This window comes from Barbus barbus (genome assembly GCF_936440315.1).
Source record: "Barbus barbus genome assembly, chromosome: 24".
NCBI classification, from domain to species: Eukaryota; Metazoa; Chordata; class Actinopteri; order Cypriniformes; family Cyprinidae; genus Barbus; species Barbus barbus.
In genome coordinates, this window is record NC_136752.1 from 19647646 (window position 1) to 19663332 (window position 15687).

A 15687-nucleotide genomic window follows, 5' to 3' on the forward strand; every position below is an offset into this window, starting at 1 on the left:
CGACACACACCAACACTCAAATACACACTTACATATTCCTAACACAAATATCCCACAGATAGCAAAACAACACCCAAACACACAACCAAATATCCTTAATGAAACAATAAAACATCTATCAGAGTAAATAAAACCATGATATATTTAATATAGAGAGTTTTTCATAACAATTCCAATCCCCCAAAAGATTTGATGGAATGAGTTTAGACAAGAAGTGCAGCACAGGCTGGGATCATAGAGGTTTATCACTACTAAAATTGGATTTTTCTCATAAAAATATCTTCTTTAACAATACATTACAAAATCCAAGAGCGGGATTCTTACCATGCATAGCTGTTCAAAATGAAAGTGCTTTACATAATGCATTGAATAATTCATGACAGGCTCCTATAGAGCATCTTATATTTGATGCTGTCCAACTGAAACCAACCCAATCTGAATTTTTCCATCCAGATACTTACTCCATTAGGCTTTTGAAATATGAAATGTATAAGTCTCTAATGCCATTCAGACAGTCAGTTTCAACCTCAAGATTATTCACAGTTAAAATTTCATAAAATACATAAAAGAAGCTTTGAGATCTCCCTGGGACACAATGGTGTAAGCGAGAAATTTTACAAGACCACTACTGCCCACTCCAATGAATAATATGCCATCATTACTTTAGTTAAGAAACAGCCCAATGGATCGGAAAGAGCAAAATGTTTCATTTTAATAAATACGGGCCTAATAAAAAGGCAGTGTATACTGATAGTCTCATTTACAGAACCCTTCTCTCTATTCATCACAGAACAAGCTGCCTTGCCATCAATAGGTGCTACTTCAGCTAGCAATATTGTGGATGCACATAAGCCATTGACTGTACTGGCAGGAGTCTTATTCCTTTGTACCCTCTGACTACCCAGCAGGCCAACTGTGTTGTTGACGGCTCTCGGGCACAGTCTTAGACGCCTATAGTGGTGACAGCCGTGGCCTAGACAGGGGTCCTTCTCTCCCCTCCAGCTACATTCTGTTGAGCTACGGCGTGATGAGGAGAGACGGAGTCTTAAACGTCTGTTGATGGAGGTTCGACAAACAGGGGTCCTGATCTGCATCTGAGATGTGACAGGTACATGGGGAATAAAAATCTGTAACACATATGTAACCTCATATGCTCACCATTGCAAAATACTATATATATAATTTTCATGAAATACTGCAGTATTTATTATACATTTGTATCTGTGAAACCTTCTTTATGTGCCATTGTAATCTTGAATCAAAATAACTTCCCCTGCCTCTTGCAACAAAATCTCTTATCTTTTTTGAGATCACAGCAATAGCAAACAACAATCCAACAATTTAATAAATTCCCTATGGTCAAGGTCAAGGTCAAGTTTATTTATATAGCACCTTAAAAGCAACAAGTGCTGACCAAGGTGCTGCACAGCCAAGACATCAGAAATACCAAATAACAAAGGCATTGAGACAATATAAAATTTAAAATCACCAACTTGAAGACACCGTAAAAAATAAAATTATAACTTAAAATAAATAAATAAAACAATAGGACTGGAGAGCAGCGGCAGACAATTCGCACGGCGTTCACTCAACCGGAAGAATAAAATCCAGTCCCGCCCTACAGTTTTTTTCTTTTGTTTTTTGTTTTTTTGAATGGCCATTTCACTCAGATATGCATCACATTAGTGAAGAAAAGACTATCACAACTTCTGTTCCATGTCAACTTTAAGGGTGTTTTCACATATAATTTCTTTAATGGCTGCTTTCTTTATCATTTTTTTTTAACCTGTAGGATTTAAAATGTTTGGTTTTAGCTTAAATTATTTTGAAAATGACTGAATTTAATTATCCAAAATAATAAGTTTTATTATCAGCCATTTATTGAATCGGCAATAAAAAGGATGTGATTAAACATTAAAACATTAAAAGCACATAACGATAATTAAATTAATTGTGATACTGTATGTAGATTATCATATTCTAATGACATGCTGACATATTATTATCATATTCTGTATCAATATTTGCTAAGAAATTCTCTACAAAGATGCATTATTGTGATAAAATAATTCATTCAATAGATAAAAAAGACAAAGTTCACAGGTTCACAAAAAATGGAGGTATTTCACTTCAAGCTTGAATTCCTTGTTACAAAATTTTAGATTTAAATTTTAAGATTAGGAGGCATGGTTAATCATGGTTAATTTTTTAAACAATACAGACAGTCCTAAACATACACATATTAAAGGGATAGTTCACCCAAAAATGAAAATTGGATGTTTATCTGCTTACCCCAAGGGCATCCAAGATGTAGGTTATTTTGTTTCTTCAGTAGAACACAAACTAAGATTTTTAAGTCAAACCGTTGCAGTCTGTCAGTCATATAATGTCAGTCAATGGTACTCACTTTACGGAGCCGCTTTACGGCGGATTGCATACATTACCGCCACCTATCTCTCAAATGGACCATTGACACTCCTAATTCATGACTTTAGACCTCAATGTATCGTCACGAGCCCCAGGGTTTAATTTGGTTTTGTCTGTGTATATTTTTTTTCTCTCAAAGCCGTGAGTACCATTGACTGACATTATATGACTGACAGACTGCAATAGTTTGAGTTAAAAATCTTAATTTGTGTTCTACTGAAGAAACAACATCAAATTTTCATTTTTGGGTGAACTATTCCTTTAATTATTTAAAATAATATGTAACCACAATGTTCATTTGAAGTCCTAATTTCACCGCATGAATAGATATAAAACAGCATTTTGACTATTTAAAAAAAAATCTTATCTTAAGCCTCCATTTGTAAGTAGTAGTATTCATCTTATCTGATATGATAAATGTTCAGTAATCTAGTCGAGAAGAAAAATGTAAGCTATCCTCACCCGGCACAGTAACCAAACTCAGTTCATGAGGTCAAAGAGTACATTTGGCACAAACTGACCCCTGTTTAGTTAAAAGAAAGAGAGTGAGCGGGAGAGAAAGAGAGCGAAGGAGGGAGCAGTAGCACCTCCACACAGAGGTCAAGGTGGCAAACGTGTTGATAGAGTGACGGATGTTAACTACTCCATTCCCTAGACCTCGAAATCCTAATTTACGCAACCTCAACCTCAATTTACTATCCCTCAACCCTTACTTTAAGGAGAAACAGGCTGGTTTTAGAGAGCCGATTACCATGGCAACAAGAATAGGATGGGCAAAATCTCATTCTGTAACTGCCGCCCTCACTCTGCACTGTGTCTTATTCACTCAAGACACCTTATGATTACATAATTTCACCGTTTCACCTACATATACCTTCCTACCCACAATCCTTTTTTGAGGTCCAAAATAATCATCACACTAAACGTACGAACCTCTTATTTTTACGCTTTCTATCTGATTGTGAGGAGCGCATGTTGACTTGAAGTTTAATTTCCTGTCATTAGGAAAAACCACAGGGAAAGAGCAACACAGCACAGCATCAGCTTCCATCCCTACCAGCTGTGCGTGTGCACGTGTACACGTGTGGAATCCAAGATGCAATTCGCTTACATTTTAAGTGAGTGCATCCATTTGCTTTAAGCAGTAACACATGTCATGCAAATCGAGTCTCTGAAATGGATGTCAGTTGGTTAATAGACTCTATATAAATATCATAAAGGTGTCCGCTATATACAGTTTTAATGACTGCACGAGTATACAATCCCAGCATGCCTCAAGACCTACTGCTGTCTGCTTAACCTTGGGCAAGGAGAGATCCATACATTAGTGCCTTTGTTGGCGGATATCTGGATTTATGACAGAGCACTGTCACACCAAAAGACATGCACAGACTATTTGAATCGCAGAGACAATCTGTTTGTCCAGGGGGCATGTTGATGTTTCCTTGCACCCAGTCTGTGCACCTGGGAACAGCTTAAAAATTACACCACCTGCTATTGGAACCCTTGTAACATGCCTCAATGTCCCCTTGTCAATGTGGCATCACACCACTCCATTATGCCCACCTTTAATAAAGTGCCAACCTACAGTACATGCCCCCGTACTCTAAAACAACACTGTGCTACTGACACCTGCAGCAACAAACAGTTTTTCTCAATGTCTGGCATCATGCCTACATCACCCACCACCATGTTATCATGCCTACAGCAGAGTGGCATGCCAGATTTCTCTCTCTCAAACAGGCACAAACCATCTTGGTTAGCTGCTGTAGTGTAGCTTCTACTGTGAAGTGCATTCTGAGAGTGTGTTTATGGAGCAGGATGTTTATGTGCACACTTGAATGGCACTGATTTTAAGACAATTTCCTTGTTTTTTGAAGTATGATATATGTCTGATTAATTATGATAAGAAATTAATCTAGCATGAAAAATAGCTAGTGATGAATCTCATATGTTTAACCTTCTCAACTGTCATACATTTCAAATTTATGTCATAAATTTGATCATGTACAAATACAAATAATATTAACTTACATATAATATTTAGATTTTTTTTTTAAATAAATAATGCTTAACACTGTAATTGCATGATATAACCTTATTGCAAAACATGTATTATTCCTTAAAAATTGTGGCACTCAATAAATAATATTATTTGATGAATTCATCAACCTCAAACATTGAAACCTGTTATTTATTGCAATAAATAAGTAAGAAAATAAAAGTAAGAAAATATTATACATTTTTAGAAAGACAAATACATTATTTATTTTACATATTTGCATTATTTTTTACATTACATATTATTTTACATATCTACATTACGTTTTATTTTCTAAATGGTGTCTTTTTATGTAATATTTATTTCATGTTTATTCTAATGTATATTGCTAAAATATTGGTGTTAAATTGTATTTAGACATATATTTAGTATTTTGAAAACTAAGAGAAAACAAAACTGGCCACAGTTGAAAAATGTATTAAAATATCCAAGTATATAAAATATAAAAATTTTTATTTGTATTTTTTTAATCAGAAATAAGATTTTATCACAAAATAAAGTTCTGACCTTATTTTGTGCCCTTCTTGTGGAATGTACACTCTAACAAATTCTGGGTTAAATACAAACTTAATGGGTAAACAAATGGGTAAAATATGGACAAACCCAGCGGTTGGGTTACTGCCCAGAAGGTTGGGCTAAACATTTAACCTTACTGTTGGTTGAAAACAACCCAGAATGTGTTCTGTCCAATATTTACCCAACACTGGGTTGTGTAAATATTGTGTACTTTTGTGTACTTTTAACATTTATTCAATACTGGCCAATAATAATCTTTCATTGCACTTTGATTGTGATTTATGCTAATTTTATGTTATTGACATATGTGATGTATGACATGCAGTATAAGTAAATGTTTGCGTTTATGTGTGAGAGAGACAATGGAGAAAATGCCCCGTTCAATGACATGACAGTAAAGCCACGTTGACTTGCCCATTTAGTCAGTCACTACAGGTTCAACAGTAAAGGCGGAGCAGCTCTTTTAACAATTGCCCTTTCTGTCGCAAGGGACACAATGTGTCTGTCTGCCAGTATTCACGTGCGTAAGAACTAAAGCAAGAGGCAAGACAGGACATCTGTCTATAATAACACTGATCAGATCTGACACCTGTAAACGCATATGTGTGTGTGCGTGTCTACACTGTCTGGGTCTCAAAGGCACTGCAGTCTTTTCAACGGGTCAGGGAGGAAAACAAAACTGCTGACAAAATGTTACAATGAATAATTGAAGAACTCGTGGTACCTACGGAGAAGAGCGATGGAGGGAGAGCAGGTGAATTGACTATTTAAAATGGCATTTGATTGAAATGATCGCTTCATTACAAATAAAACATAAGGCTACAGGAACAATGAAAGATGTGACATATATGATATATTACAAATCAGATTTCAGGACTCTGATTACATTTACGTTACAGATTACATTTCATTTCAACTGTGTGTGTGTGTGGCACTCACAGTTCAATGGCTTTGTTCCACATGATGGTATATCCTGAGAGGGTAAAGGACTCCACATTCACAATGTGGATGTTTCCTCGTTCTGAGCCGATGTACAGCCATTTACTTTGGAAGGGCAGATGACAGAACGTTATCCTGCAAAAGAGGAATGTAGAGAGAGTAAATTTGTTATTATTTGTAATTCAAAAAAGAACAGAACCACTCCCATTCTCAAAAACACTTTATCCAGAAAGGCCTCTGAATGAAATGTCTCCATTGAAAATGTAATAACATTTCTTATCTTAATTATCTTTCATATCTGAATTTATAAGATAAATTCAAAATGATACATATTTTATTGTATTTTCCAGTGTCATATTAGGTTCTTTTTGTCTGATGCCACTAGAATTTTTTTTTTAATATTTGGATCAACACTGAATCTTGATCCAGCAGCCTGTATTCTAAGGATTGTCATACATCATACATTAAATTATATGGTTTGGCTGCTCAAAAGTCACTGGAAGATGTAGCATATTGCTGTAAAATGACTATTTGAGCAACCTCATATAAGAGCACAATGGATTAGATACACTGGAACTCATGCCTTTGAATGTTTCTTTTGGAATTTCAAACCATTTCAGTTCTATAAAATAGTGGGAAGGTAATGTGAGGTAGAAAGATGGACTCTGCAGTCATGCATGCATGGACTTAACTGAAATAGGAATTTTGTATTAAAGGGGTAATTCACAGCCAACAAGATGGGGTTTTAATAAGCAGAAACTGCATATATAGAGAGAAAGGTGGTGGAAAACGTTGACACCCATAATGCAATGTGTTTGATCAGACTTTCTATGAGCAGGGACTTTTGCTAACAAATAAATTGTGATATCTTTGTGCAGGTAACACAGAAAAATCATACACGTTGTTCATTTACTTTACTAAAATACAAAGCTGGTTGAAAATCAATTAATCTTATGATGGTCTTTTTTAGTTACTTGTAAAGTTCTTTACAGCACATAGTTTAATTTGTGACTTTAAATTTCCCCCTTATTATTTGTTAGACTCCAGTGATCTCTAATGTCTCTTACAGAGTTTCAAAAGAGATGTCACAACCAGATACCAAAGTCTGCAAATATACTTTGATTTCAATAAATAATTTTTCTCCTTTTAGTCCAAGACAAATTTACTGCAAATTTATTCAAATTTTATAGACTCTATGTCAACAATTGAATCATATGTTTACTTCTTCAAAGCAAAGTAGGAGACACATCTGAGACGGTTCATAACATTTCCGACTCTCTCAAGTCCCCATAACGCCCCATTCAGACGTGGTGTCGGTGTCAACGCTTGACGGAGGGCGTCTGAAGCTTGGTGCTGACACGACAGTCATAGTGACAACAGCCAATCACATACTTTTTTGGTGTTGCATGAACGGGATTGGCTAGCGTCTGCACTAGAGTATTTGCATAAAGCGATCTGATTGGCTGACGCCTGCGTTGGCGCTTGAAAAGTTGAAAAGTTTTCAACTTCTGCTGCGAGCAACACCAATGAAGCGACGCGACGCACCCACAATTCATTTCGGCAACGCTTAACACCACCCCATTCAAAGTAAACAAGAGGCTTTGATGCCGACGCCCTGTGTGAATGGGGCGTAACTGAGAAAAACCTCTGAGAAATGGTATTTTTCTGTGGAAACTACGGGCAAGACAATCTACACCAAAAGCTAGCACATGTAAAATTTAGCACGTTCAAAGTCATGATATTGACAATCACATGCTCCATTAATGAACCAAATTATTTTCTTCCAAATATGTTTGCATGTAATTTACGTCATTTCTGAGTATAAAAATGCTTAGTTTAGCTTGAGCTGCAGTTCTGCTTGCTCAACTCAAATGTACTTTTCTGTACATCCCAGAGGGATGAAAGTGCAGGAAGCTCAGCTACTGGAGTCAAAGACTGGGCTTCTGTGTAATCAATGAAATATTACTCATGTTTAAGGTCTATCTAAAGTATTAGTTTTCCCAAACTCACATGCAGCTTGATAAACAAGTGCTTTTTTAGAAAAGGTGGAGCATATGGTATGATTTTATGAACAAAAGACTTGTTTGTTTTGGTGCTGTGCAAACGGCTTGCCTCTCACCCCTTTCACACTCTTTTTTCCCTGCAACACAAGTGCACACACACACCTGCCCCCAACACTTCACACCAGCACCTTGCGGCCTCATGAATATATTCATGAGTGGAAGAGTGTTGAGAGAAATACCATGCATCAAACTCAACACACTTCTTTCCTGTCTATCAGACAGATGCGCATGGAGAAGACTCTGAAAGACGACACAAGTTGGACTGCTGACTGCTCTCTATTTTTCTCTCCCTTGAGAAAGGCCAAAAAGAAAAAAAAATGTAAGAGAAAACATAAGAGGCTTTCAAAGAAAACACACATGCAATGTTATTTAAAATGTAAGAATGAAAAACTCCAAACACAAACTGCTTTCAGAAGGCACTCATGAACACATAGTTTAAATATAACTGTGTTACAGCTCTACATTTGTATCACATATATATTAATTTAAATTAACCATTTATATTTTTATATTATATAATTATACATATCTTGATATTTATGTCTACATTATGTCATCATCTCAGGTAAGTGAACATTTTGTCAAAAGTACTATCCATTTCTTGAACTGCAAAAGGTTTAAGTGGGAAAAAAATTTACTTATTTGGGTCCTTTCTGGCACCTTTTCCATAATTAGCTAATGATCCTTCTTTAATTCATTCATTAATTAGCACAGGAAAATCTATCTCACATCTATCATTTCACTGTGAGTGTGCGTGTCATGTAACGCAGAGAATTTACCATGACATCTGCACATCTACTCCAGGATGACTAGGCAAGATTTATTTATGCCACATCAAAACACATATAATTCTATATTTTGTATCCTTTAATCTGTATTTTTTTATTTGTCATTAAGAAATTGCTGCTCCCTTCCACTATGTAGTTTTTACTATAATGTACCTTTGGTCTCGCCAATGTCGGTGAAACTTGAGCCATTCTCACACCTTTTTTCTTTTTGTTTAGAAGAAGCAGACACAACCACATTCACAAATATCAACAGCCCTCCACGTGTGAGAGTGAGATGTGCATTTGTTCAGATGGCTTTTCTGTGACTGTGTGATAATGAGCTAAATGAGTGTATTAGCATGACAGACGGATGCCCTGCACTCCTGACATTTGGCTTGCTCTTTACTTCGTCCTGCAGGGACACACACACATACAAGCAAAGAGCAAATCCATTCAGGAACAGCCTTAAAAACCTGCCAACCTCTCTGATCATTCGTTATGTTACAGCACAAGGGTGGCATCTGTAAAACATTGTCTGTAGGTCATAACGGCTTCAAAAACGTAAACGTTGCCTTTCAATGGCATCATATGGGAAAATTCATTTTACAGCTCTGAATGATTGAGACACCAGGCTCACTAAACAAATACAAGAAGATTCATAATCGACGACAATGTGTTGCTTCAGGCAAGCCAACCGTATAAAACACACAATTGACCAGCTGCACATGCACAACATGGAGGAAAAGAATCTGCTTTGATTGAGCTCTAATTCATTTCCTCCTGTTAATGTTTGTAAGAACAAATGTGCAGCATTTAAATCAGTTGAATTTTTGTTTTTATTATGCGTCAGAATGGCTTGAGTGCAGCAAAAGCATTTGAAGTCAACACAGTCTAATATCTTTTTCCACCCAAAATGCTTTAATGTGCAATCTAGAGAACATTTTCAAGGGAGCACTTTTAACGTCTGTGCCAGGAAAGAGCATTTTTTAACAGGCTGTTCCTCTCTCATCCCTCTCTGGTTATTGTAAAATCTTCTGACAGCTTCCTGTCAGAATGTCAGCTTCTGTGATGCCCACGGTGTCCTGACAGTAGGTCGAACTTTGTTCCTCCCAAAAATATACTTTCCAAAAGAAGCATCCTTCAACATCACAGCCCACAAGCCTTTTGTGGGCCGATTCTTGTTCCTGAAGGCCAGATTGTTTATATATATTAATTTTCATGTTATTGTGAACAATCAGTTTAATTACTATACAAATCACTATAAATTTTGTTGGTAATTTTTAAAAATCTTCTTATAAACAATTTGTTCCTTTCCAAAGAATAAATAACTGCATCCTTGCATTTAATAAATGGGTCATATGATGTGATTTCAAGTTTTCCTTTGTCTTTAGAGTGTTGCAAGCTGTTTGAGCATATATAAGATCTGTAAAGTTGCAAAAACTAAAGTCTCAAACCCAAAGAGATATTCTTTATAAAAGTTAAGACTCGTCCACGCCTCCTAAAACACCTCATTTAAACACGCCCCTACATATCTATGTCACCGTGTTGGAATATTAACATAACACCAAATGTTTACGCAAAGAAAGAAGGCGTAACTTTTATTCTCGCTGTAGTATTGTTGCGCCGCTGCCATGTCGTGGGAACACTGTGTGTTTCCCAAATATGGTAAGGGGTGTAACAAGTCGTAAACCACGTAAACACGTTCACTGTTATACACTAGGGGGTGCTATTATGCATCTCCTGAATGAGTCTAGAAAGTGCCGATCAAAAACACAGACCAGGAAGATGCAGAAACATCTCATATGTAAGCATATGCATATGAAAAATAATGCAATCATCAACACTAATCGCATTTAAATGAAAACTGCCTAATGTTACAGAGTGAAATGTCAATCCAGAAAGTGGTAAAGGCCTGTGCAAGCTTTGGGAGTACTGATTTTGACTGCTTTGATAATATTACTGAATATGATCCAGATATAGTTTTTGTTAAAAATGCAATTGCTCAAAATGTTGCTTTTTTATGACACCTACTTTTGTTGTTGTTGTTGTTGTTGTTGTTTGAAAGTAGAGGGTCTGATCTTTATTTTATTTTGATTTATCTTCATACAACAAAATATTCTGGGGGCCATGAAATTTTTGTGAAAATCAGCAAAAAAGCTGGTAGTGGCGGGCAACTTTTTTCAAAAACGCTGGCAGGGAAAGAGTTAATATAAAAGGAGTAAATTTCAAAATTTACTGAACAAGTTCTGGCAATTTCCTTTCAGAACAAGTTACTTTTTTAATTTTAATTTTTTCAAATACGTAATAATATTAATATAATTAATATAATTACAGAAAATGATATGGGCTCCAGACTAACTCTTTTTACTAGGAGCACTCTAGCCCCTGACTGAAAATTTTTAGGAGCACAAGCAGAAAATGTAGGGGCACACCTTATATCAGCCTGCAATGCAATCGTTCACATATTTCCCTCCCCCATTTTAACTGTATTACTGACAAGCGCTTTGATAATAAATAGACTTAACTCATACATAGAGATTACTATGTGCAGTATTCTTTTAACTTTAGAGGGATGACAAATATATATATATATATATATATATATATATATATATATATATATATATATATATATATAAAATATGATAAAATAACTATTTTGCATTAATAAGTGCAGTTACTAATAATATTACATGTTTATTCCTCATATTACCGTTCAAACTAGGACAAAATCTGATTTCTAGATGATTTGAAATTTTATAATAGTGCTTTTATAATTGTTATTTTATCATTTCAGAATATAAAGGAAAAAGTATAAATGAATGAATAATAAGTCAGTAAGTGCTCCTCTGCTGGCATCTACAGGTTATAATGGTGATTTGATGTATTTTTTATTTTTACATAAGTGTTTGTTCACCGCAGTATATTTTGGTCATCCCATTGAAAATAACATTCAAATTGGATCATTTAGGAGCTTTAAAATGCTGTAAATAGTTGTGTGAAATGCTTGTACGTCATTGAAAATTAGAACTATTTCTGCCACAACACCATGGTTATAGACAGCGTTACTACTTCTGGTTCTCTACGTCAGCGCTGTTTATGACAGAGATTTTTGTGCAGAATTTGAATGCTTCTCAGTAGATCTCACAGCAATCTTTATTCATTCTGCTGTGAATTCAAACACTTCTCACTGGATCTCGCAGCGCTGTGCAGTGTCGCGAACTCAACCTTGGTTACCGAGTAAAGCTGTTCTAAGCTCGGACAAGTTTGTTTGCGTCACGTTCCGGTCCGCACTGTGCAGCTCAAATGAGCAGGGGTATTTTGTTACGCTTTCGTTTCCGTTTTATGTTTCTCATATGCGACAGAAATGGCAACGCAAGTTAAACAGTGTTGGTCATGCCAGCGCAACCGCGCGCAAAATTTACTCACACCGGCAGAAAAAATCGTAGCATTTTGGTCGCAGTCTGGAGCCCTGTCAAATAATTCTAAATTATATAAATCATATAAAATGACATTAAATAAAATTATATAAAATGACAAAATCATATAAAATAATTCTACATATATAAAATAATATCACTCAGAAATACATTGCATTAAGCAAGTAAAATGTGTTCTCAATGCCAATTCATGTTAACTTTACAGCTCAAAACATGTTGTTTGCTGTCAGGGGCACAGCCGCCCTATTGCAGCCTCAGGGGTGAGGCAGGTCGCAAAGGGAAACACTTTCTAAATGTCAGGCACACAGACACATTACTCCTATACCTATGACCCCTGCCTGTACTTTCTGAGGCAGATACACACGTGCAGGGACCCGCACACACACACAAACATACAGTTATGTGTTAAAAACTTGTTCGACCCTGAAAGCCGCTGTTGGCGAGATGTCACTCTCATCAACAGAAGCAGTGCAGATTATAAATGAAGGGCTGCCTCATCTCTTATCAGAGTCAACAGCTGTCCAAACCGAATCAGAAGGTTACAACCTTCCTGCACTGATCTATAGCTATGAGTGTGATTAAAGGTCTCACACATTCTTCAATTCTTGCCACAGAGCTACAACGCTGATTGAAGTGTCCTTAGTATGAACACATGTCACTGTTGAGGATACTGTTTCAAATAAGCAACTTTTTTGCTTTTTAAGGAGACATATAACAGAAAACTGGATTAAATAAAACAGCATGATATGCAATGTAAATCTACTCTATCTTTCATAAATCGCCTTCTAGTCTACTAAACAATAAAAAAAATACTGTATGTCATCAGGAAATCTGCCAGTTTTAACACTGTGTATAACCAAGCACAATGCAATAAGCTTTATTCACCCCCCAAAAAATGTGGAACATAAAAGTCAACATTTAACAAGTTCCACAGAAGACAGAAAGTCATACAGGTTTGGAACGACATTAGGGTGAGTAAATGAAAGAATTTTCATTCTTGAGTGAAAATTCCTAAACTAAATTATGACTAACTGCCTTGATTTGATGTGAAATAAATAAATAAATAAACTGCTTCTAAAAGTATATTCTAAAATATGGCTTCTCTTTGCATTAGTTAAAATTTTCTCTTTTCCCACTACTGTTTGCAAACATGACTACACATGTTGACTGTACCAACAGTGAGAGAGCAAGTGGAAGTCAACTGGAATGATAAGGGAGTGAAAGAGAGAAACAGAGGTATCAGATGTGAATGTGGGCCCACAGAAACACCAACACCAGCTCTGTCACACACACACTCGCGGTCATGTATCTCTAACACTGATCAGCAGTCTACATGCACACAAACGCTCAGAGCAAGTGTAGATTAAGTGACCGTCGCTGACCTCTCCTTGTTGAACTTGAGTGAGTGCAGCACAGCTGGTCTCTTCTGTCGCAGGTTCCACAGGTGAATACTATCATCAGCCAAAGCACTAACCAGTGCCCCCTACGAGACAGAATATAAACAGATGCATCATTTACACAACTTTTGGAATAAAGCCCTATGAAACACCTTGTACAGTATCTTACATTATCAAGCAACTTATATTTTTGATTTTTGTAACATTATATATATATATATATATATATATATATATATATATATACAGGTGCATCTCAATAAATTAGAATGTCATGGAAAAGTTCATTTTTTCTTCGAACTTATTTCAAAAAGTGAAACTTCCATATATTTTAGATTCATTACATATAAAGTAAAACATTTAAAAAGTTTTTTTGTTTTAATTTTGATGATAAGAGCTTACAGCTCATGAAAGTCAAAAATCTCAAAATATTAGAATATTTACATTTGAGTTTCAATTAATGACCATCCTTACAGTATAAATTCCGGGTATCTCTTGTTCTTTGGAATCACAATAATGGTGAAGACTGCTGACTTGGAAATGATCCAGAAGACGAACATTGACGCCCTCCACAAAGAGGGTAAGTCACAGAGGGTCATTACTGAAAGGTGTGGCTGTTTACAGAGTGCTGTATCAAAGCATATTAAATGCAAAGTTGACTGGAAGGAAGAATTTGGGTAGGAAAAGGCACAGAATCGATTTTGCTTGAAGTCCAGTGTGAAGTTTCCACAGTCAGTGATGATTTGTCATCTGCTGGTGTTGGTCCACTGTGTTTTCTGAAGTCCACAGTCAACACAGCCATCTACCAGGACCTTTTAGAGCACTTCATGCTTCCTTCTGCTGACAACCTTTATGGAAATCCTGATAGAGAATCTATGGGGTGTTGTGTGAAGAAGAAGTGAAGAAGTGAAGTGACATACTGCCAAGTATGGTGACCCATACTCGGAATTCGTGCTCTGCATTTAACCCATCCAACGTGCACACACACAGCAGTGAACACACACACACCGTGAACACACACCCGGAGCAGTGGGCAGCCATTTATGCTGCGGTGCCCAGGGAGCAGTTGGGGGTTTGGTGCCTTGCTCAAGGGCACCTCAGTCGTGGTATTGAGGGTGGAGAGAGCGCTGGACATTCACTCCCCCCACCTACAATCCCTGCCGGCCCGAGACTCGAACCCGCAACTTTTGGATTACGAGTCCGACTCTCTAACCATTAGGCCACGACTTCCCCGTTTTTTTTTTTTTTTTTTTAAGAAGAAGAGGAAGATGAGAGACACCAGACCCAACAATGCAGATGACCTGAAGGCCGCTATCAAAGCAACCTGGGCTTTCATACCACCTCAGCAGTGCCACAAACTGATCACCTCCATGCCACGCCGAATTGAGGCAGTAATTAAAGCAAAAGGAGCCCCTACCAAGTATTGAGTACATATACAGGAAATTAACATACTTTCCAGAAGGCCAACAATTCATTAAAAATGTTTTTTTTATTGGTCTTATGAAGTATTCTAATTTGTTGAGATTTGTTGAGAATTTGTTGAGAATTTGTTGGTGGGTTTTTGTTAAATGTGAGCCTAAATCATCACAATTAAAAGAACCAAAGACTTAAACTACTTCAGTCTGTGTGCATTGAATTTATTTAATACACGACTTTCACAATTTGAGATGAATTACTGAAATAAATGAACTTTTCCATGTGTGACGAGTCGGCTGCCTCCCCCCCTTATTATCATCACCACCCCGTCCCGTATTCGCCGCCCTTCACCAGGCTCCCGACGGGAGTGGGTGTGCGAGAGAGGAGGGGCGCTGAATAGCCACGGCTGGCGGCGTGTGATGAGGCGCACCTGATGTGAATGGAGCCTCATCACCGCCGCTGCTTAAATGTCTCCTCGAGAGACCGGTCTCTTCCCCGTGCATGCACGCTGGTGTCCTCGTGGGTCCAGGAAGGGAGCGTCGAGGGAGCCCTGCACCTCCAGAGACGTGAGTTGCCGGACCCGCAGTCTGGGAGACAGCCAGCACCCGTTAGACGGCTGATGGGCCAGGATGCCGGGCCGTCGAGTCCCCCGGAGGAGCC

At 37.1% G+C, this 15687-nt stretch overlaps 1 protein-coding gene across 2 annotated transcripts in view; it reads right to left on the reverse strand.

The window, feature by feature from the left end:
• Window positions 1-15687, reverse strand: part of stxbp5a (syntaxin binding protein 5a (tomosyn)) — an 88821-nt gene that overhangs the window by 37112 nt on the left and 36022 nt on the right. For both annotated transcript variants that reach the window (XM_079375445.1, XM_079375444.1), the window contains exons 4-5: window positions 13597-13697; window positions 5945-6079 (exon numbers count right to left, since the gene is read on the reverse strand). In XM_079375445.1, coding sequence (XP_079231571.1) covers window positions 5945-6079; window positions 13597-13697 — 236 coding nt within the window. The remainder of the gene's footprint in view (window positions 1-5944; window positions 6080-13596; window positions 13698-15687) is intronic.